The 25,295-nt window shown below is 38.8% G+C and overlaps 1 protein-coding gene across 9 annotated transcripts in view; it reads left to right on the plus strand.

Annotated features, from left to right (window-relative positions):
• MACROD2 (mono-ADP ribosylhydrolase 2) overlaps positions 1 to 25,295 on the plus strand; it is a 2,068,485-nt gene that overhangs the window by 1,427,507 nt on the left and 615,683 nt on the right. For all 9 annotated transcript variants that reach the window (XM_078371386.1, XM_078371387.1, XM_078371388.1 and 6 more), the window contains one exon: positions 18,183 to 18,213. In XM_078371386.1, the coding sequence (XP_078227512.1) occupies positions 18,183 to 18,213 (31 nt within the window). The remainder of the gene's footprint in view (positions 1 to 18,182; positions 18,214 to 25,295) is intronic.

A 25,295-nucleotide genomic window follows, 5' to 3' on the forward strand; every position in this document is an offset into this window, starting at 1 on the left:
AATGTAGTGATGTTCCTCCCTTTGCAAACACACTTGCAGGAAAAGTTCATTTTCAATTCACAAACCTCTAGGCAAATCAAGGCATGGAGTCACCTGGATGACATGTTGAATGGAGTCCCATTCAACATATGATCGTGGGACCAGACAGAGCTCTGGACCTCAGCTTGGCTTCCAATATCTTGTTGCCAGAGGCTCTAAATTCTCCTATATCTCTCATGCAAGAGCAATGGTGCCTTACAGTCTTTTTAGGAAACCACATATCTTGAATACCAATCCTTTCACCAGTTGAGACAAATCTGTAATATATCATTTTCTTGTTAGCTAACCTTTTACTATTCAATTATAATAGTGGATGATGTAGTCATCTTTGGAAGGTGAATACCTGATTAGAATATTACATGTTAATCAATTGCCACCAGGATACACACACGCACGCACGCACGTACGCACAGATATTAAGTCACCAAGACAGAAATTCTTTAGAAATTATGATTTGCAAGTTTCCTGTCAAAATATTGCAATAATTTGAAATCTTGCATTGTTAGTCTGAAGTTTTGGTAAAGAGAATTTTATCACTCTTCACATACAGTATTTCTGCTTTTACTGAAATGGCTTGCTTTAGGAATTTGCCAGAACAGATTTCGTCTGCCAATGGAAAAAAAAAAATTAGATGTTGAAAGTGCTGTTTTTTATCCTTTCATCAAATTCCTTTCTTAAGGTAAATTTTGAAAGGCTGCATACTGCTAAAGAGATTTTTTTGAATTTTCTCATCTGTCGTTGAAAGCTATACTTTATCCTATAGATAAAACTTTGCATGGATTTGAATAAGTCTTACAGAATCCCTTACATATAATGTTTAGCCTAATAAGATTGGTATTAGAATTGTCCCCAAATTATTTAGCCAGTATATAATGCTATATCCATACATCGTGATAATTTTATGCTGCGGCTACAACTGAGTTTTTAGACTCTGTGTGGAGGTAGAGAAAAAAATACCACCTACTGGGAAACATCAGTGTTTTCTTGCAAGCTTATTCTTCATTTTCCAACCCATAATTTCCCTCTGCCATTCAAGGGAGCTGAATCCTAGGATTAATCCATCAGTGCCCGTAGGTCTGCAGGAGGCCAGGCACAGATGGCTTAATCCTTGGTGCTGCTTGGAATCATGAGAGTGGGTGTTGGATGGAAGTGCCTCTGATCGAGCTCTTGCTGTGGGTATCTTGCACTTCTTGACACACCTGTGGCTTCCTGGAAGTTGTCAGCACCACCCACCGCTCTCCTTTCCTTCTCCATTGCTCAGAATTCTTGCCATCTAGTGGGTGACAAAGAATGTCTGAAAAGTTCAGTTGCTACATTGATCAAAACTAGTTTCTCACTAGTTCTCCAAAAGGTGCAAGTGCTGTTGGAAAAAGAGCTGTAAACAATATTAGTTGTTTCTGGCAGCTGGAGTCTCCTAACACTTTGTAATTTTATTTCTGACTATGAGATACATGAGGACCTGTGGAGCAGAGGGTAAGCAAGTTCAATGGGACATAATTTTACATGTGCACTGTAAAAAAAAAAAAAAAAAAAAAAGCTATAATAAGGGAAAAAAAGATCAAGTAGGGAAGAATTTCCAGCTCATTTAATAGAGATATTGAATACAAGCGTATTCAATATTTATGTGTTGCCTTTTGACTATGCCATCTCTTGTCAAGCAATTATAAATACATGTAACGAAAACACTAAAGCATAGCGGTTAACTAACAAAGTGTCAGCACATTTCAGGCTAAAGAAAACCCTTGTCTAAAGTGATTTCCATTTTGATTGATTTCTCCAGATAAACCATCAGTTTTCCAAAGTTGGAGACTGTAGATCCAGACTTTGTTTTCTACCTGGAAACTGACAGTTCTCTGGAACTGTAGCAGAGAATATGGCACCATTTAAATTATTGAGACTGTAGGGCAAAATTTCAGGCCTCTTAAAGCCAGAAAAATGGCCCCAGTGAGCTCTCTCAAGATCAGTTCATTCTTCTGGGAAGCTCAGGAATTACTATGTCTAATGACTTTGCCAGTGGGTCTGGCCTGTGTAATTAAGATCTAAATATATCTCTATGTTCATTCTATAACTAAATTTCTTATCTGGACAAATGACCCATTTATGAAAGCTCATAAAATATAATAGGGAGTCATTACATACTTAAAAATCTCTCTAATAAAATGTACCCAAAGATGGTCATATCTGCATTGCTAATAATGTTCCAAAAATTCCCTCACCATAAGTAACTAGAAAATACTGCATATTATCATTCAAGAGAAGAAAAATAGAATAAAGGTCCATTAGTATAAAAAAGAGTCTTTCCTTGCTTTAATTTGGCAAAAATATTTGCATTTTTCTTCTGCTCTTTCAATTCCTGGATGAGAGAGCAGAGCCACCATTACATCAACATAATCTTGCAAGCTTGTGCATTCACTGCAGAATGCAAAATGTCATGGCATTTCTCTATAAAAATATAAAACATTTATTTTTGGTGGGGCAAGTTTTGCTTCAAGTCAAAGGTAAATGAGAATAAAGGTTGAAACTGCAGGCACTTCAGAATTCTGAATGGAAGACTGGAGTTACCAGACTAAAGGAAATATGCCACATGTGAAGGAAAGATTAACTCTGGTATTTTCTTCCCCCTTAATAACTTAAGAAGTTATTGATTAGTAGCTCTAATCTTATGAAAATGGTTCAATGTGTCTCATTAAGGATGACTTCATCTTACCAAATCATAACAAGGAGGGAGTGGAAGGAGAGACAGTAGAGGAGGAGGAAGGAAGGAAGAGGTCCCCTCAGTTGAAAACTACACAGGGGAGAAAAGTTATATGTGATTGGGGAGGGTTATTTAATATTGACTGAGAGTTCCAAGAATCTTTCGTGGGATTGTTAAAGCATTGTAAATTATCTGGTGATGTGTGGTTTAATCTGAAGGCAGGAGACAAGATTCATATGTTTGTGGGATTTTTTTAAAGTTCATAATAATCTATCCTTCTAATAATGACTAAATTCTTGGAAGGCTCTCAGATCACTGAATCATGGTCTTTAGAAGGAGTTTTCCGAAATCACACCATACAGCCCTCCTCTCAACCTAAGAAGAGCCATTCCCAATTCTGACAAGAAAAGAATACCTCAGCTTTTTTCTTAGCTCACAAAAAAGTGCCTGACCATTTGACTTCCTCACCAGGTAGCACGCCCGTGCTACTATATATGTTCACATACATGTGGTTCACAGCATCCAAGTAACTAAAGTCAAATAGTCATTTAATACAGAATTGGAGACACCATTGAGCAGCTGGATGAAACCTAACCTGAGGTTATATATATATATCACTGGATTTTTTTTAAGTATAAAAGACTATACATGTCTTATACTTTGCTACTTGAAGTTAAGTTTCCTGTAATTTGCAGCATAGGACACTTTACTGATATAAAGGTCAACACCAGTAGAGGGATCAGAACTGTGAAAGTTCCTAGTTTGAAGAGTTGGTAGTCTAAAACTCTCGCTACTTGGAACATAATCCCAAGACTGTCAGTATTGGTATCATCTGGGGGCATGTTCATAATACAGAATCTCAGACCCCACACCAGACTCACTGAAACAGAATTTTCATTTTAACAAGATCTTCTTTGGCTTGTTCTGCATGTATGTGTTTGATAATTATTCCAGCCCCAATTTTTGGAATATATTGACTATGGATCTAAGCTGTGGAAGTTCCATGGACAAGTAGAAACAGATGAAAATGCCCTGCTAGGAAACAACTGAGTCTGTGATGATGACATTTTATGTGAACAGGACAAGTGTGCTTATCAGGATGAGAGGCATTAGGTATTTAAAAAGGGCAGTATTACTAGAAGCTACAAGTGTAGAGCACAGTCTTCATCATCCAGCCTCTTCCTGGTTATTCTTAACCTCTGTGTAGCGTTTGAAGATCTGCCACTTCAGGTATCCATGTAAGTGAAAATAATAATCGCCTACTCCCTGCCTTCCCCAGTTTGGAATTAGTCCAGTGATATCATGAAAAGTAGAGCCTGAAGTAAAATATTTTCTGTTTACTTGCTTCTGTATATGTCCACAGATCAGTAACATTAGCATCACCTGGGACCCCATTAGCAACAGTTTCAGCCTGCCCCACATAAACGGAATCAGAATTTGCATTTTAGCAATATACCCAAGTGATTGGATACACATTGACTTTTGATAAGTACACGTCCATGTCACTTTGTGAATGAGGGGACTCCCTATCCCTGGAGAAGTTTAGATGATGCTTGGGTGAGAAAATGGTGGAGAGAGGAGCCAGGCATGGTGCATGCGGGAGTTAGAACACATAACTACAGGGGCAATTGCAATTCAGAGTTAGATATTTGTTCTTCCAGAAAAACACTGAAACAACGTTTAAAGTAATCTAGAGTGGCCAAAGGAATCATTTACAGCTTTTGCAGCTGGATATGAGCTAGAGATCCCACGAAGATACGTTAGTTCCAAAGGGAACCCATTTTGTAGGGTGAGGAAACTTTGGACACTTCTTTGGAGCTTGTGGGAAATAAATCTCTAATGAACAAGTCTTGTCTATTCATTGGCTTCTAACTTGTTCTCAAAAATGTTCCTCAATTATATTAAGTGATATGTGTTACTAATGAAACTGTCATTTTTCATGTTGAAGGCACTGTCCCACTTTTAGAGAATCCCGAGAATGAAAAACAGTGGCATGGAGGGAGAGGGAAAGCGATGGGCAGAAATCCTTCCATGCACTTTAAAGGAATATAACACTTGGCTGTAGTTTTAGCTGAGATAGAGTTACAATCTGCTATGGATAATTTTTATTTTGTTTGTCTTTAATCAAGATGCAATCCTAAGACTGTGATTCAAAATGAAATTCTTTACTTTGTGAAATTAAACTTTTGATGAAGTCGAAGTCTAGCAGAACTAGTGGTGGCTAAAAGTATTCATCAAGTCAAGACTTCCGTCCGTTCAGCCACCCATCCGTCCCTCCATCTTTTCTTCCATGCATCATCCATTAATCCATGCTATAAGTGACCTTATTACCTTTCTAATAAGAATGACAATCTAGTGTATGGACTAAGTTAACTCCCTATGAGTAGGTGGAAATTCACTCTACCCTGTCTTAGTGAGTTATGGGTTTGTCACACTTTGAACAACTGTATCTGCTCCTCTTTATGGTTTGCTTATCTCCCCGTGCGGAAGCCAACACTGGCCCGCAGAGCATTTAGTGAATGGCCAGCTGCTTGCTCCCCTCCTTGTGGTTGCTGGTTGAATTAATGCGGTGAACACTGGGAAATGTGCAGCCATAACTTACCTCCTGGGGCCTGAGCTGTCATATCTCCTTGCAGACTGGCTGCTCCCGTCTTGTTCTTTTTGCTCATTTCCATAATAGACTCCAGTTGATAAAGCTCTTCACAGTGATTGATGGCCCACAAAGCACAGCCATTTTCAGGCCACGAGTAGCAATTTTTAACTTGGGAAATATGACTACAGTCAATTTCCTTCTCTCTTTCTTTTCTTGCTTTCCTTTATTTTAGTCATTTCTGCAGGGTGTGTCCTTTAGACACCTCTTTCTTGGTCATTATTCCCTAATTAATTCCCTTGTTAAATATAAAGTGTGCATTAGCCTTGACTAATGTCTTCCTTTGTGACTAAGGAAAGAAGAATTTATTACTTTTACATATTGAATCAAGCTGCATAATCACAACTCATTTGTTTAAAGCCCTCAATCGTCATGAACCATACTAGAGTTTAGGTCCTAGGCAGCTGCCAAGAGAGTTTCACTTGACTTTCATAAATATGGAGTCAGGTGTTTGCACATGTGATTGGTTTAAGAAGTGGCTGTCTTCACGTGGAAATACATCTCTTCATTTATGTAATGTTTTCAATTCACACCATGAAATCATGGAGGGGATGAAGTGGAATTGCCCAATTTGTAGAGAGAACATGCTGATATTTTAAGGGATAAAACAGAGGTGTCAAAAATCTGCAGGCATAAAAATCTGCATATGTGTTGGTAAACTAGCAGTCTGCTCCTTTTCCAATTATGTGGTTCTGTGACATATTAGTAAACACAGAAAAGAACCTTAGCTCATCCCAGGGAAGAGAGACTGTGCTGGATACGAGAGGGATGCAGCCTGGGCTACAATTATCTGGTACAACTGGACAAAAATAAAATAAAATAAAGGGAAAAAACCTTTGATTAGAAATGGATAGAGCAACAGTTCTCAAAGCGTGGTCCGGGGCCAGGTGTGGTGGCTCACGCCTGTAATCCCAGAATTTTGGAAGGCGGAGGCAGGAGAATCGCTTGAGTTCAGGAGTTTGAGACCAACCTGGACAACACAGCAAGACCTCATCTCTATGAGTACTAATGATAAATATCAGGTGGGTGTGCTCGTGCATGCCTGTAGTCCCACCTACTGGGGAGGCTGAGATGGGAGAATCACTTGAGCCCTAGCAGTCAAGGCTGCAGTGACCCATGATTGCACCACTGTCCTTCAGCCCAGGTGACCAAGTGAAACACTGTCTCAAAAAAAAAAAAAAAGAAAAAGAAAAAGGAAAAAAAGAAGTGTGGTTGGTCCTGGGAGCCAGCAACAGCAACATCACCTGGGAGATCATTAGAAATGCAAATTCGTGGGCCCTGCTGCAGACTTAATGAGAAACTGGTAGTTGGGCCCTCCAGGTGATTCTGATGCAGCTTAAGTTTGAGCAGCACTATAATGGCGGATAGTTTTCTTCTCTTTCTTGGAGGAAAGTCACGCTAATCTTCAGTTTGAGGACGTGTTTAATGCTGTTAAGATCTGGTAGGTGGCACATAGAACTGTGGATGCTGAAAAAGAATTCCCATCTCTATCCAGTCCTTTCTCAAGGACGGAGGGTGCTCAAGATGAATTCTTCTCTTCCCCTTCTTCCCTTGACCTCACTGACTCTGTTCTGCAGCGGAAAGTGCTTAGAATTCTGAGTCAAAAGATCAGGCTTCTGTCTGGGCTTTTCTTCTTAACCACTGTGTGAGTCTGGGGAGGTTACTCACCCAGTCTGGGGATAAGAATAATCATAATGCCTTTCGTCAGTTACTTGGTTATTACGAGAGACAGCAAAGCCCATCTAAAATCATCCTGGAAGCTGTAGAATTTACAAGGTGGGATCTTTCTTCCTACTTGTTTTGTGAAGCCTTAAGAGGAGAAGAGCCTGATAGCTGGAGCTCCTGGTTATTCTGCCCATTTCTATGATCTTTCAGTAAATATTTGTTGAAAGTGTATTCTGTCTCCCTTCTAGCAGCTGTTCAGTTTATTAGCGGCCTGTTAGTGAGTCCTGGAGAGGATCTGAGACCAAGTTGGGTGAGAAAAGGTTGCGTTGCGCTATCCACAGCACCTGCCCCAGGTTCTTCATCACCTCACCACCCGAGCCTGTTAAGGGTTGGAAACTGCTTCTCTCTGAGACCATCTGTGTTTGTTGCCTTGTGGCTGTTGTGAGTGGATTTTTAAAAATGCTTCTCCTAGAAGTCAGACCTCCAACTTTCTAATTAAGAGATATTGGAGGGTATAACTGGTTAAGAAAACCAGGGCTCGACTCAAAACCAAGAATCCATAATAACCTCCACTTGGATTTGTTTAGACAGAGTCCCAAGGAGCACTGCCTTCTACTTAAGGGGCTGGTTAAGGGGCCTTCTTAAGAGGCCGCTCGCTGAATCTTTTTCCCAGTTGTTTATCCTTGGCAGCTCCTCCTGGGTTTTAAGCCAGATCTCAGCAGGGCCTTTCTTCCTTCTTGGGGCTTTATAAAGATTTACCAGATTTTCCTTCTCCTACTTACTGAGACTAGCTTGTTATGACCAAGTGCTCTGTTTCCCTGAGGTTCTGCCAAAATAACCCTGCAGGTTTATTTCACTTTAAAAGCTCTGCTGCCAGCCACACCAAGGGAAATAACAATATCAAATGTCCTGGGTTCGTTTCCTCAGAAGCAGACTCTAAGGTAAGAATTTGGGGGAAAGAGATTTGTGATGAAGTGGTCCTAGAAAACACAACAGGTGAGACGTGAAGAAACGAGAGGGAAAGGAAGAGTGGGTGTCGGGGCAAATCCCAGGTGATTGCTGAAGCCCTGGAGTTGCTCTCTGGACAGTGAAGGTCACCCTGCAGCATTGTCCCCACCAGGGCAAAAGCAAGGGAGTATTTGCACCCTCCCATTCCTCACCCATCAGTAACCAGTTGCTTGTGGGGAGAATTTGATTCCTGAACTCCGTGCACTAAAAGCGTTAAGAGGGCAGAGTTAAGGGGGCAGTCCTCTGGCAGATGCTGTATGGGTGGCAAATCATGGACAGGGGTGCGTGAGCATGGTGAAGGATGACGCACCAACTGTGTCCCTTAGAGCCACCCTGAGGAATGCTCCTAGCGTGGACATTCAGTCCTGTGCTCTTGTCTCCAGTTCCTGTGTGTACGAGGCTTCTCCTTGTCATGTAAACCCCTTCTTCAGCCCAGGAGGCCCCCGCTTTCAGGGTCAGTTAGGCCTGGCAATGGCCATGAGCTGTGGGCCTTTCAGTCTCAAGTGGGTGATTTACTTCCTAGGGGATTTGAAAAAGTTGGCTCCTTCGTCCATTTTCCCCAGGCTCTGCACCAGCAGTCACCTGAGAGCATTCCTCTGCCCTTCCCTCCTCTTACGGCCGGGTACACAGAATGTGCCTGGTACATGTTACTTTAAAGGAAGATGGAGAGGGCATACCTACAAAATTAGAGGTGATTAAGGTCGTTGAAGAGTCACCATTTGGGGAATATTTTGTTCCAGTAGAAGCTTTCCTATTTGCTGTTAATAGGAGCAGGGGTTTTATTTGGCTTTTCATCTTTGTTTCTTCCCCTTGCTTCTATATAAAGGGAGTCTACAGATGTCAAGATTTGAGAACAGAATGCACATTCTCTTGGGTTCAGCAGGTTTATGGAGACCTGTTCTCCTTTTCACATATGTACAATTTACAGTAAGACATTCCTCCCAGTCACACAACCAAGCTCAGGCAAAAATCAAGTTCTTCCATTTGCTGGTTCCAACGTTTTGCATCCTAATAAATTCATGGTGAAACTAATCCAGCTGTCTTCTCAGAAAATAAAAAGTTTAAAAGGACTGCTACTCTTCACGGCCATGTAATAGTTGGTTGTATACTGCATGGAGTCGAATAGTCATAAACATGAAAGCAGCTGGCAATAAATGACTTTACGACAGCTATTTCCAAGGTATAATGAAGAAAACAAAAAGAAACCAAGTTATTGCTTATAATTATAGTGCCTCGGTGAGCTTGCACGCTGCACTCCAAACACTTCTCTGGCCGTTTCCATGTGATCTCATTCACAGTCTCCTACAAATAACCTTGGCCTTTGGGTCAGTTAGCCTTGTGGGTGGGATGGGCCTTGTAATAGGGTTTGCACTTTGGAATGCCGTTTTTGAAGGAGATGGCGTCCTTGTACTATACTTACCCATGCAATGGGGGAAAAGTGAATTATTGACTACTTTTCACTGTTAAAGAGATTTTACATTGAAAAAAACTTTAAGAGGAGCAATTTGGTATAATTTTCAAAAATTTAAATGTGCTTTTTCTTTAACCTAATGATTAAGTGGGTTAATTTTATTTTTAGGAATAGATCCTACCAGAATATATTAAGTAGAAACATCTAGAGTATTGATTGTAAGGCTGGATGTGGTGGTTCATGCCTGGAATCCCAGCACTTTGGCAGGCCGAGGCAGGAGGATTACTTGAGGCCAGGAGTTGGAGACTTAGAGTAGGTAGCTTAGCGAGACCCTCATCTCTCCAAAAACTTTAAAAACTTAACCAGGCATAGTGGTGTGTGTGTATAGTCGCAGCTTCTTAAAAGGCTGAGGTGGGCAAAGTTTAATAGTTTCAGTTTGAGGCTGAAGTGAGCTGTGGTAGTGCCACTGCATTTCAGCCTGGCAAGAGAGTGTCATCCTGTCTCTTAAAAAAACACAAGGGTGCAGTGGCTCATGCCTGTAATCCCAGCACTTTGGGAGGCCAAGGCAGGTAGATTGCTTGAACCCAGAATTTAGAGACCAGCCTGGCCAGCATAGTGAGACCTTGTTTCTATGAAACATACACAAATTAACCTGGCATGGTGGCATGTACCTGTATTCACATCTATCCAGGAGGCTCAGGTGAGAGGATCACCTGAGCCCAGGGAGGTTGAGGCTGCAGTGAGCCATAATCGTGCCTCTGCACTCCAACCTGGTTGATAGAGTGACACCCTGTCTCAAAAACAAAACAAAAAAAATATGGGTTGCCAGCTTATGTGTTACAGCAAAATGCACACACAGCCTACATATTCATCAATGTGGCAGTAGTTAAATCAACATAGTATAATCATGCTATAGACTACAATGTGCTATTAGAAACATGTGAGATACATCAATAGACAGTGACATTGAATGATCTACTACATGACAAAAGGCTAGTTCCAGGACATAAAACCCAATGTAGGCTCCAATTTATATAGAAGAAAAATAAGGCTATGCTTGAATAGATCTTATAACTTAATCATGTATTCATTTATCTACTCAACAGATATTTATTGAATTCCAGACACCATTCTAGGTGCAATAAACAAAGCCAAGGTCTTCCTAGGAGTTTGCATCTCAGGAAGGAGGGAATTGAAGTTGGGGAGCCAGTGAACAAGAAAACTGTGTCAGGTGCTGATAGGAGTTGTAAAGGGATACAAAGGTGGCTAAGCAATAGAGAGTAATTTAGCTGGAGGGTAGGAAGAGCTCTTTGAGGAGGTGACATTTGATCAAACATCTAAAAGGAACAAGGGAGAAAACCAGGGAGTACTTGGGAAATGGAGCTTGTAAGACAGAGGTGACAGCAAGGCCAAAGGTCCTGGAGCAGAATCATGCTTTGTGCATTTGAAGAACAAAAGGAGGCCAGTGTGTCTGGAACTCAAGAGCAGGGGAAAGTGGAAGGGAGGGGCTAAGAAGGGAAGATTGGAGGTCATGGTTGTGACTTTGAATTTTATTAAAGGATGATGGGAGGTGATTACAGGGTTGGGATGAGGAAGAGGACATGCCATTATTTACTCTTTAAAATCTAAATGAATGCGGCGGAAGGATTCTCACTCTACTCTTGGCAGTGATGGCCTCAAGGAGGGTGTTGTCAGTGAGTTAGAGGAGGGGAAGTTTGTGGCTGCAGGAGAACTGTTCTCACTGCGATCTGCTGATGCCTGTCTTGTTGGAGCCTTGTATTCATGTACTATTTGTGTAGTTAAAAAATAGAATCAACTACTCTTTATACGAGATAAAGAAATCCTTTAGTATTTTTTCTGTGACCTTGGACAAGTTTTCTTTCTTAGCTTTTCTCTTCTCCGTGTTTATAGAAAGCGGGCTATCTGTTTTTTATCACAGTCTTGTTAATGAGAACAAATCAGATAATGCACATAGACCTCTGAGTCCAGTGCTCAGCACATTTCAGTAATTCAAGAAATGACAACTATTATTACTGCAGTGCTACTGCCTCCCATGTCCAAACACTGTGAGGCATTCAGGATACTATAAAATTGCCTGTCTCTCTATCACCTTATCTTGAGCTACAGAGAAGGTTAAGAGGCTGGTTCACAGCATCACATAATCTAGCCCAGCACTGCTCATTTATAGATGTGGATACAGAGGTGCTGAGGGCATATGCTGTTGACTCCCAGACCTGTAGCTAGTGAGTAACCTGTGCTCCTGCTTTCCATGTCAAATGCATCAGTATTTTCCTAATTTTGGTCATTTACATTCCGTCTTTTGGTTTACCTAATATTCGAATGGACTCTTTAAGCAATTTTTGTTTTCAAAGGAAACTACCCTTATCATAAATGGAAAATAAGCATTACTTGTTTTAATAAATTATAATAACTTACAGTTTTAGCTATTTATATATTGCCATTGCTACAGTAATGATATATAACCAGCCACTCAAGAACTCAGTAATATGCAATAGTCAGCATTTCTTGCTCACATGGCTTTGGGTTGGTTTGGGCATAGCTGATCTCAGCCTGGCTTTACTACATCTACTCCACTTGTCTCTCAGCCTCCCTGGACCAGTAGCTATATGAGGCATGTTCTTATGATACAGTCTTCTCACTGCTCTCCTCCCAAGACAGGAGTGCAAAAGTTTTAACCTAAATGTCCAATATTGTCCCATTGGCCAAATCAAGTCACATACTCAAGTCTATCATCAATGGGATGAAGAAAAATATATCCCCTCTGTCTTAGTCAGCTCAGGCTGCTGTAACAAATACCATAGTCTGAGCAGCTTAAACAGCATTTATTTCTCATGGTTCTGGAGCCTGGGAAGTCCAAGATCAAGGTGCCAGCAGGTTTGGTGCCTGTCAAGAGCTCTTTTCCTGGTGTGTAGACTGCTGTCTTCTCTCTGTGCCTTCATATGGTGGAGAAAGAGATCAACTCCTTCATGTCTCTTCTTATAAGGGCACTGATGTTATTCATGAGGGAGGGGTGTCACCCTTATCCCCTAGTTACCTCCCAAAGGCTTCACCCCCTAATGCCATTATACTGAGAATTAGGATTCAGCGTATGGATTTAGGGGATGGACACAAACATCACATTCATAGCACTCCCCTCACGGAGTGTCATACTAGGTTCAGGAGGCATAACAAATCATTATAGACTGTGATTTAAACAACAAACATATATTTCTCACAGTTCTGGAGGCTGGGAATCTAAGATCAGGGTGCCAGCATAGCCAGGTGATAGTGAGAGCCCTTTTCCATGTTTCAGGCTTATATTGTCACATGGTAGAAAGAAGAGCTAAGTAGCTCTCTGGCCTCTAATGTCCTCTAGTGACACTAATCCCACTCAGCAGGCCTCTACCCTCATGACCTAATCACCTCCCAAAGGCTGCACCTCCAAGCACCATGAGAGTGGGACCAGAGTTTTGCCATGTGAATCTTGTAGGGGACCCAAACATCTAGTCTATTGCAGAGGAACTGCAAAATTATATGGGAAAGGTATGTATAGAAGGAGGGATGAAGACTTCAGAAAAATGTAAATATCACATTTAAATGGGTATTGCCCTTCTGTTCACCACCTCAAAATATCTTTCATACTTCTAGAGTTAGGTATACCATGGTTTGGAAAATGCTGCATCCCAGTTAAAGGCATGATAGCAAACTCACTATGCTGATAACCGACACGTAAAGAAGAGTGAGGCCAAGCGTAGTGGGCTATGAAAGCATTTCTCACTTGGGGCCCAATCTGTAATTTCACATAAGAAAAAATTCTCTTTCCACTCTAAGTCAAATGATTCTTTTTTTTTTAAAAAAAAGACAGGGTCTTACTCCTGTAGCCCAGGCTGGAGTGCAGTGGTACCATCATGACTCACTGCAGCCTCAATGTCCCAGGCTCAGGTGATTCTGCCACCTCAACCTCCTGAGTAGCTGGGACTACAGGCGTGTGCCACCATATCTGGCTAATTGTATTTTAAGTAGAGGCAGGGTTTTGCCATGTTGCCCAGGCTGGTCTCTAATTCCTTCTCTAAAGCAGTTTGTCTGCCCCAGCCTCAAATGATTTTTTCTTTAATCTCCCGAGAATTTCTGAAGGCTGGATGCTCAGGCCTGATTAGCATGGAGACTTACTGCTTCTGAAGTTTGCTGGAAGGGGAATCTGGAGCCTCACAAATTGGGTTGCTAATGTCATTCTCCAAATTCTAGTGGTGGTTGCTGAGTTATGTGCAAATACACCTGGCCTGGGTTTTGGTACAGTCTGTCATTCCTCCGTGGTAGAGTATTTACATGGAAGGTGGTTATGTTAAATTCAGCTTTGAAATAATCTCATGCCAATCCCTTCTTATGGCCCCATCAGAAGTTTATTATGGCAAAGAACACAAACTATGCTGCAAAAGTCCTTAGTTTGCTTGCTCACTTGCCCTTTCTCAATCTGTCTCTCTCTGTCTCTGTCTCTTTCTCTCAAGTAATAAAAAATGATTAATGGAGTAAGCTTAGTTAAGAAGAATTCTATGCGAAGTTATTTCACATAAATTGAATTTCTTCCATGATACTGTATTTTTATCTCTGCTTTATCATTGCCTTTTTGTTTGAATTAATGCAATAATATTACCAAAATCATCCTCTATTACACTACCGTTTACTTTCACATTCAAGGCAACGATGTCATTTACAGATGAAACTATTTGTCCTTGTTAAAACAGACAAGGCAGTTGGTACATTCAGACTCAATTACTAAGTTGCATGATTGATTCCAAGATAGAGCTGAGGGATAAGGCAAATGAAACTTGTCATTAACTGTGCAGTATGTTTTTCTTCTACTAGATCTGATGGGAGAAAGATTCACATAGCTGTATTTAAGAGGGAAGTGAATGGAAGTTAGCTCAGATCAGTTCCCAGGAAACAGACTCTAAGACAGAGTTTAGGATGCCAGATGTTTATTAAGGAGTGCCCTTAGGTCAATACCTGGGGAAGAGAGAGAGGGGAAGCAGGAGTGGGCTGAGGGAGAAGGTGAGCTGGATATAGGCCCAGTGACAGACCCTACAGACTCAGTGAAGAGCTCTGAAGCTGGAAGAACCCTTTAGTATTGTGCTGATGAGCCAAGATGGCCAGACCTTGTACCACTTCACTGATCAGTTATTGGTGTCCTGGGCAGGGGCATGATTCTGGGTGAGGTGGCTTTTTATAGTTGAGGCAGTCCTTGAACAGGATGGTGGTTGAAGGCTATCTGCTGGGTTCTAGGTCCTAGACTCCAGGTCAGTGATTTTTAACCTGGGGACATTTGACAATGTCTAGAAATATTTCTGATTAGCACAACTAGAAAGATGCTACTGACATCTAGCTGGTAGCATCTGGGGTGCTACTAAACTTCCCGCAAGTCACATAGCCTCCGAGAACAAATAATTATCTGGTCCACAATATCAATAGTTCTCAGGTTGGGAAGCTCTGCTCTGGAGCAACACGTTCCTCTTTGAAACGGAACCTGGTGGGCATCATAGCATCCATACCAGGAGTCATCATTAATCAAGGTATTACTGCTTCTCAGGCACAATGTCATGTTCTTTATTTCTCTAACTCTTCCTACAAACTCTTTGAGGCAGGACTCAGAGTTTCCACTTACTAAAGAAAAAACAGTGCTCAGAGTAGTTCAGTAAACTGCCCCACGTTATGAGTTGGAAGGACACCAAGGTGGGATTTAAAGTGGGCCATCTTGTTGAAAACATTTTGCTATCTTCTGGCTTTCCCTTTGAAAGAGTTCAGAACACACAACCCCAAAATATGCCCCTCTGGCACATTGACTATTTTGAGTCAAAGGCACTTAAAAATAAGAGCAGGTGCAAGAAGAACACTCTTGCAGTCCTTTTTAAAAGGAGGAGATACAGTTTCCATGTGAAATATATCCTCCCTGTACTAGAAGGAAAGTGTCATTCTTATCATCAAGGATGAGAAATTGAGGCCATGGAAATCTGTATAAACACACCTTGTTAAACTAACTCTTATCTTTCTTGTCACTTTACCCAATTAACTACCCTAGCCCAAGCCCTTTACCTTGTTACATCTTCATAATCTACTCTCTGTCCAATTTAGTATATGTGTTCAACTCTAACTGCATCTTTGAGTCTTCATTTTCTTATGAAGCCTCCAATGCCACATAAAACTTGAGTTGAATTTGTATGTTTTTTTTGTCCTGTAGATATGTCTTGTATCAATTTAATTATCAGCCACAACTGAAGAACCCTAAGAAGGCAGAGGTAAAATCTTGCCTTTTCTACACCTTGATGACTCCATGCAGCAGTTCTCAAACATTTTTTTTTCTCTCCAAATGTGAGATACATGATGCTCACATGTTCACTTTGCTCCCGTGGAATTCCTGGGGCTTAAGCTGTAAACTCACTTCTATCCCACTTAAAAGGTACATTGGAACACGAATGGCATGGCACAAATATAGGAATGACACTGAATACTGTCCAGTTTATATTTTTAGTAGACTATTCCTGAACTCGGAGTCCTTCCCAATAGTAACATGCATCTCACAGTAAGCTTGCAGCTAATTTCCAAATGGAGAGTAACGCCTAGTGGTAGTCTTGGTGAATACTTGTAAAGAGCCTACAACGCTTTCAGAATTTGTGTTACGCTGTTGCTTCATTATCTGTATCACTGAATGATTAAGTCATTCAAGAACATTCCTCAGATGTTACTGGCACCTTAAGAACCCTTGGAATCCAAGTATTGACTCATAAATTTAATTTAAAAAGAGCATCTACTATGTTCCAGAAACTGTTCTGCCTTCTCATTTTGAAGAGTAGAATTTACTATTAATAGTAAAGTCTTCCACAGGAGCAGAGAAAAGCAGATCTCATTTTACAGACAAATAGTTGAGCTTAACAAAGCCAATTTCTACTCTCTGAAACAAAATCACATAGATTTTGACCTTTTTAACATGGCATCTTGCAAAGGGAGTGAACAAACATAGGCTATGTAATAGTGTCAACAGAAATAAAAGGCAATACACATTTAACCAAAAGATATAAACAAAAATGACTTAGCTATTTTATTATTATTGACCTCAATAATAATGTTGGCTATTATGGTCCATAGCAGCTGCAGTTTTTAGATTCTAACATAGTGCCAGTAACTTTAAAAAAAAAAAAAAAAATCTGTCATTAATTCCAACAGCACATTTCTTTTTTTTTTTTTTTTCACTTTTTATAGATTTAGGAGGTAAAAGTGCACTTTTGTTACATGAATATATTGTGTAATGGTGAAGTGTACACTGTACCCTTTAGGTAATTTCTCTTCCCTTGCCGCTTTTCACCTTTCTGAGTCTTCAGTGAATTATTCCACTCTCTATGTCCATGTGTACACATTTTTTTTAGCTCCCACTAAAAATGAGAACATGTGGTATTTGTCTTTATGTAACAGTTGTTTTACTTAATACCTTCTAGTTCCATCTATGTGGCTGCAAAATTCATGATTCCATTCTTTTTTATGGCTGAGTAGTATTCCACCTACCATCTGTTCTTTATCCAAGTCTCCATTGATGGACTTAGGTTGACTCCATATTGTTACTATTGTCAATAGCGCTGTGAATAAAAGGAATACAGGTTTTTAAAAAAATAATATTTTTCCGTTGAGTAGATACTGAGCAGTGAGATTGTTGGATGGAATGGTAGTTCTAGTTCTAGTTCTTTGAGAAATTTTCATACTGTTTTCTGTAGAAGTTTTACTAATTTACATTCCCACCAACAGCCCCCAACACACTTCTGTATGGTGGGAATTATCACCTTCATTTTACAATTGAAAAATACAGACCAGAAAGAGTAAAACAACTTGGTTGAATTTATACAGAAATCCATTGGCAGGGAAAGCTGCCACACTCGGACCACTTTCTACAGCTACAAAGCCAAATTTAGAGTAAATTACACATTTACATTTGTCAATTTGTTTTTTTCAATCAAATTCTATAAACACTACTAAGCAAAATATAGTATAAGCAGTAGTGTGCTGGTAAATGTTTAAAGATTTGCTCTCAAAAGAGGTGTATGTGTTATATAAGCTTATTTTTCATGTTACTGACATAAAATATGTGTAGCACATAATTTACAGATATAATAGTATCTGTAATACTCTTTATTATATATTCAAAATAGTTCATTGATTTTCACGGAATGCTTTTGTTGAATTTTACCTAAGATGTGTATCCATAACAGTTTGTGTTATTAACCGTCCCATGATATGGGTCATGAATGTTAGTTGATGTTTTCAGATTATGAGCCACTGATGTGACATCAGGTACCATGAAGCTGGGAAGAGGCTTGTGTAGTATTTCACCATACACATATGACAGACATACATAGGTAATAGTCAAATGTGCAAAGCAATTAGAAAGGGATGAGTTCTGACTATTGAGTATCTGTGTTTTGACATCATTTATTTAAGATTCCTGAAAACTTAGCAGTTGGTTCTTGTAAGCTGATGTAACTGCTGATAGGGAACAGTTACCAGTTACCAGTTAATCAAATGTTTCCATTTCCATTGTCCCCTACTCCAACTGGTAGCTCTGAGTATGTAAGTAGAGGGCATCACATTATCAAGCAAAATAGATGTTGAGATATATGATGTTGAGTAGAGTTGTTTCTTTAATATTTATTGTTATTTTTGTGGTTTATTCACAGGCATTTCCCTGCATCTCTACAGGCATTTATGGTAAGTGATCTAGCTTTTGATGATGTTTGTATTTCTTTATTGTTAAATGCAGAGGTTAAGTGAAAATATAAGAGGCTCTCTGATGAATATATTTTGCTGTGATTTAAAGAGACTCAAAATGCTGGTCAAATCTCATTAAGGAATGTCAAGAGGCTATTCAGATTCTTTTGTGTTCTTGAATTTTGTTGTGCTGAATATCACATGAAATGATTTGATACATTGTGGCTTGATGTCTTGGTTAAACAAAAAGTTTGGTCTTAGTAGGACTGACCTCTAATATTGCTTTATTTAATAAATTCAAATTTCTTCTCATTAAAAACTATCATGTATATAGAGCTTAGCAGTATCATTTTGTTGCTATTTATAAAATAATAGAAAAATTAAAATGCATACATATGCATATATCTGTATTTTAAATTTTTAAAAGTCCAAAGAAGTGACTTTTAATAAATATGAATAATTTTAATAAACTGAATTTTTTTAGCATAGTGATGGTTGTTTTAAGTAGTGAATGCTTCGCTTACAGATGGCAGCAAAATGTTTTTTAATCACTTGTTTTTACTAGCCTAAAGCTCTCTAAATATTCTTCCATCTACCTGAAAGAACTTTTTGTATAATTTTTTTCAGACCATTAATAAGTTCGTTTTATAACGTTAAGAATTCTCTGATCCAAATATAATAGATTACATTCTTTCTGAATTTAAACTTCTCACATGGAGGCTGTCAGCTAAAGCATAAAATATGTAAAAATCTAACACACACACACACACACACACACTATTTTTTCAAATTTATTACTACAATGAAGGACTACCTACACTGATGACAAATATAGGAGCTTTTTTTTTTTTCTTGATCTGGTATTACTTTTGATGGTCTTGGGCAAAATAAAATGGAATATGTAAGCCTGAACCAAATTAAGTGGGAATCTAGTCACACTTTTTAAAAAGTTAAGGTGTGCCTTCTTGCTCTCCACAGTCTCCTATAGCCTGTCTTTGTGGAAACAGAATGGGCACTGGGCTGGAGGGGGCTAAACTAGACCATCTGCACAGTTATTCCCATCATGGCCATTCTTTCTGCCTCACAAATGTCCAGTAACAAATCTTAAATATTTGCTTAATGGAAGTATTATGTATAAACTTATGCCTAAAAAATACTCTAATGCTTTATATCACCTTATCTAGAGTCAAACCCAACTTCATTGCAGAAATGGTTTCTATTATGAGAATGTTCTTTCATTGCAATCTGGATTTACCTTGGCAAAACAAACAAAGAAACATACTATGTACATCATTTTATATGTTTATTACCTTGTCAGAGAGTCAAAGTATGTTTTACTTTTGAGAATCTTATGGCAATGTGTAAAATTAGTCTCCATTATGATCATGTCAATAGATGCAGAAAAAGCATTTGATAAAATTCAGCGTCCTTTATAATAAAAACCCTCAACAAAATCAAGGTAGAAGGGACTTAGGTTAAAGTAATAAAAGCCATATCTGACAAACCAACAATCAATATTATACTGAAGGGGGAAAAGTTGAAAGTGTTTCCTTTTAGAGCTGGAACAAGACGAAGATGCCCATTTTCACCACTTATATTCAACGTAGCACTGGAAATCCTGGCCAGAGTGATCAGATGAGAGGAAGAAATAAAAGACATCGAAGTCAGAAAAGAGGAAGTTAGACTGTTACTCTTCTCTATGATATGATCATTTACCTAGAAAACCCTAAAATTAATCTAAAAAGCTCCTCAATCTGGTAAACTAATTCAATAAAGTCTCAGGTTACAAAATCAATGTACAGAAATCAATGCACCACTATAAACCAACATTGACCAAGTTGGAAATCAAATCAAGAACTCATTCCCTTTCACAATAGCTGCAAAAAAAAAATTCTAGGATTATACTTAACCAAGGAAGTGAAATATCTCTACCAGGCAAACTATGAAACACTGCTGAAAGAACTCATAGATGACACAAACAAATGGAAATACATTCTATGCTCACAGATGGGTAGAATCAATCTTGTGAAAATGACCATACTGTCTACAGATTCCCATCAAAATACCATCATCATTCTTCAGAGAACTAGGAGAAAAAAACCCTAAAATTCATATGGAACCAAAAAAAGAGCCTGCATAGTGAAAGCAATATTAAGCAAAAAGAATAAATCTGGAGGCATGACATTACTCAACCTCAAATTATACTACAGATCTATAGTTAATAGAACAGCATGGTACTTCTATAAAGTAGGCATGTAGTCCAATGGAACAGAATACATAACCCAGAAATAAAGCCAAATTCTTACAGCAAACTGATTTTCAACAAAGCATACAAAAACATAAATTGGGGAAAGATACCCTATTCAATAAATGGTACTGGAAAACTGGCAAGCCACACATAGAATGAAACTAGATCCTCATTTCTCATCTCACACAAAAATCGACTCAAGGTGGATAAGACTTAAATCTAAGACCTGAAACCATAAAAATTCTGGAATATAACATCAAGAAATCTTCTAGACTTTGGCTTAGGCAAAGAATTCATGACTAAGACCTCAAAAGCAGATGCAACAAAAACAAAATTAAATAAATGGTATCTAAATTAACTAAAAAGCTTCTACACAGCAAAAGAAATAATTAGCAAGCAGACAACCATAGGGTGGGAGAAAATAGTTACAAACTGTGCATCTGACCAAGGACTAATACTCACAATCTACAAGAAACTCAAACATATCAATAAGAAAAAAAAGTCCCATCAAAAAGTGGGCAAAGGTCATAGATAGGCAATTCTCAAAAGAAGATATACAGACAGACAACAAACATATGAAAAAAATGCCCAACAGCACTAATTATCAGGGAAATACTAATTAAAACCACAATAAGATACCACCTTACTCCTGCAAGAATGGTCATAATTAAAAAGTAAAAAAACAGTAAATGTTGGAGTAGATGTGGTGAAAGGGAACACTTTACACTGCTGGTGGGAATGTAAATTAGTACAACCACTATGGAAAACAGTATGAGATTTCTTAAAGAACTAAAAGTAGAACTACCATTCAATCCACCAATCGTGCTACTTGGTATTTACCCAGAGGAAAATAATCATTCTATGAAAAAGACACTTGCACACATATGTTTATAGCAGCACAATTCCCAATTGCAAAGATATGGAACCAACCTAAATGGCCATCAACCAATGAGTAGATAAAGACAATGCGGTGTGCATAAACCTCATGGAATATTACTCAGCCATGAAAAGAAATGAAATAATGTCTTTTGAGGCAACTTGGATGGAGCTGGAGGCCATTATTCTAAGTGAAGTAACCAAGGAATGGCAAGTCAAGTATAGTATGTTCTCACTTAAAAGTTACAACTAAGCTATGAGGATGCAGAGAGATAAGAATGATATCATGGAATTTGGAGTCATGAGGGTGAAGACTGGGAAGAATGTGAGGGATATAAAACTGCCTTTTGGGTGCAGTGTACACGTGTACACTGTTTGGGTGACAGGTACATCAAAATCTCAGAAATTACCACTGAAGAATTTATGCATGTAATGAAAAACCATGTGTACCCCCAAAAACTATTGAAATAAAAATTAAGTTCTAAAAAAGTTTAAAAAGGCATTTTACTTCATCACCATAATACAAAAAAGCAGAAGAAAACATATTTCCTAATACAGTAGCCATACTTTAAAATATTCAAGTATCTCATGAGAAATATATTTTATCTATAATTCATTAACAATTCATCATTCACTTAATAGTGTTTACTTGTTCCACACACAATGTAATAATTTAAACACACACACAAAATAATTGTTAGGTCATATTCTATGGATATGTTTAACTGTATTGTGAAATACCAAACTGTTTTCCAAAGTGATTGAATCAAATTATCCTCCTACCCACTCTACCCACTCCGTTTGAAGAGCACCATGTTCCCTATCCTCTCCAACGTTTGATATTGCCAGTCTCTAAAATTATTGCCAAATTCCTGGGTGTGAAATTTTATCCCATTGTTTAAATTTGCATTTTCTTGATTATTAATAATGTAAACTTTTTAAATATCAAAAACAATAGAGGCTCCAGAGTGGGCAGTAAGAACTAATTGAAATCTAGACTGGATCATGGTTCATTTTAATCTGTGAAGAATAGAGATTTCACCCTAGAGAGAGTAATGTGGTTCAAAACATAATAACTGGTTCAGTATACCATTGTGGTGAATGAGAAGGAAATAGGAAATATTGTCGGGCATGGCATTAATAGAGTGAGTCACATTAGCTGTCTTGAAGGGCTGTCACCAGGCAAGTTTTGTCATTTTCACAATGCTAGGTCAAAGAAAATACTTCTTAAGTCCTGGCTACTTGTCTCTTTCGCCTCTGTTTTTCTGGTAAATTTAGAAGTGAGACTGATATACACAAAGGTCATGTGCCATATTGCTTTTGGTTAGCCCCACTGGGTGCTGAAACCTAGGTTTCCTTTTAGCTTCCTAACATCCTGTTTCAGTAACTTCAGATGACCACATCTCTGTGGTTTATAGACAATTCAGTGTTATGCAACATGAAAATTATTTCATGTGTCCTGTATTAGTCTGTTTTCATGCTGCTAATAAAGAAATGCCCAAGACTGGGCAATTCACAAAAGAAGGAGGTTTAATTGGACTCGCAGTTCCACATGGCTGGGGAAGCCTTACAATCATGGTGGAAGGCAAGGAAGAGAAAGTCATGTCTTACACAGATGGCAGCAGGCAACAAGAGAGCTTGTGCAGAGAAACTCGCATTTTTAAAACCATCAGATCCCATGAGACCCGTTCACGATCATGAGAACAGCATGGGAAAGACCCACCCCCATGATTTTATCATCTCCCACTTAGTCCCCCCCGCAATATGTGGGAATTACGGGAGCTACAAGATGAGATTTGGGTGGGGACACAGAGCCAAACCATATCATTTACGGTTAATAGACCATTCAGCATTATGCAACTTGAAAATTATTTCCTATGTCCCTGGTAAAGTTAAAGCTTTCTTAGTCCTTGCTTCTTTCCCAGGATCTGTATATTACAGACCAGTTTTCTTGCTCTTATTTGGAGCCCTTCTGCTTCTTCTCCTCCATTAACCAGATAATTTTTCTTTCATCTATTTTTTTATTAGGGTTTGAGATAATACTTTAAAGAAAGTGGTTCATAGCTGAAAAGAAAAGTTTCACAAAGCAAACACGACTCCCAACAGTTTTGTAAGTCAAACTAGAATGAAGGTAGCGAAGGTTTTCAGAATCATTTCCTGGTTACACTCTTTTTCTTTCTTGTTCCATATTCCAAATCTCACTAGATTAATTTTTTTCTAAAATACCACTTGGTGCATGTTTCCCATCTGCCCAGAAGCCTTTGATCATATTCTATTACTTGCAGATTAATGTTCACCCTTCCTAGCCTGAATAATAGACACTTTATATATCTCCATAAACTAGTGCTTTCAAAATATGTGAGACGGAGGGGAAAAAACATCTTTCTTCAAGGATGTAAACTGGTGTGCTAAGAAATTTATATAGGCTTTTGCATCTTTAAAAGGGGAATTTAATTTGCATCAGTTCTCAAAGTTATTTGGTGATAGAAACTATTATACCCTCAACCTTTCTCTGGGATCATGTTTTCTTCAGAAGATAGTTTGAGAAATTTCCTGGTATCCATCCATCATGGTTATATCTTACTGTGACCCACATGTACATGAATTGATGAATATAAGAACTTGCCATTGCACAACAAGGTCCAGTCTTGGGTCCCTTCCTGAAACTTAACCTTAACACATCTTCCCCAGTGCACACAAACCAAATTCATACATACCATCACCACCATTGGTGTCTACCTCATGGTCCAAACAAAAACATTCCAAGCACATTTAAGCCGACTGAAACTTAAAAAAACAAACAAAAAAAACATTTCTTTTAGGTTTGGGTACATGTGAAGGTTTGTTACATAGGTGAACTTGTGACACAAGAGTGTATTGTACAGATTATTTCATCACCCAGGTATTAAGCCCAGCACCCAATAATTAACTTTTCTGCTCCTCTCCTTCTTCTCACCCTCCACCCTCAGTTAGATCCCAGAGTCTTGTTCTTTCTTTGTGTTCATGAGTTCTCATTATTTAAATAAATTATTTAAATAACTTCCACTTACAAGTGAGAACATACAGTATTTGGTTTTCTGTTCCTATGTTAGTTTTCTAAGGATAATATCCTCCAGCTCCATCCATATTCCTGCAAAAGATATAATCTCATTTTTTATGGCTGCATGGTATTCCATGGTGTATATGTACCATATTTCCTTTATCCAGTCTGTCACTGATGGGCATTTAGTTGATTACCTGTCTTTGCTATTGTGAATAGTGCTGCAGTGAATATTCACATGCATGTGTCTGTATAGCAGAATGTTTTATATTTCAACAAAAATGAGCCATCATAGTAGGCGACTGTAATCCTGGCTACTCAGGCGGCTGAGGCAGGAGGATTGGTTGAACCCATGAGGCCGAGGTTGCAGTGAGCCAAGATCATGCCATTGCACTCCAGCCTGGGCAACAAAAGCAAAACTCGGTCTCAAAAGAAAAAAGAATGATTTATATTCTTTTGGGTTTATATTCAGTAATAGAATTGCTGGGCTGAATGGTAGTTCTGCTTTTAGCTCTTTGGGGAATCACCCTACTGCTTTCCACAATGGTTGAACTAATTTACACTCTCACCAATAGTGTATAAATGTTTTCTTTTTTTCTGCAGACTTGCCAGCATCTGTTATTTTTTGACTTTTTAAGAACAGCCATTCTGACTGGTGTGAGATGGTATCTCACCGTGATTTTGATTTGCATTTCACTAATGCTAAGAGCATTGAGGTTTTTTTCATCAGCTTGTTGGCCACATGTATGTCTTCTTTTGAGAAGTGGCTGTTCATGTCCTTTGCCCACTTTTTAATGGGGTTGTTTTTCTCATGTAAATTTGTTTAACAGGCTGAAAGTTGATCTGCAGGAAGTCTTCCTTGAGTATGCCAACACTTGCTTGTTATCCTTTCTGAAATTCTTTATCATCTGTGTCAGG

This window comes from Callithrix jacchus, chromosome 5 (assembly GCF_049354715.1).
Source record: "Callithrix jacchus isolate 240 chromosome 5, calJac240_pri, whole genome shotgun sequence".
NCBI lineage: Eukaryota > Metazoa > Chordata > Mammalia > Primates > Cebidae > Callithrix > Callithrix jacchus.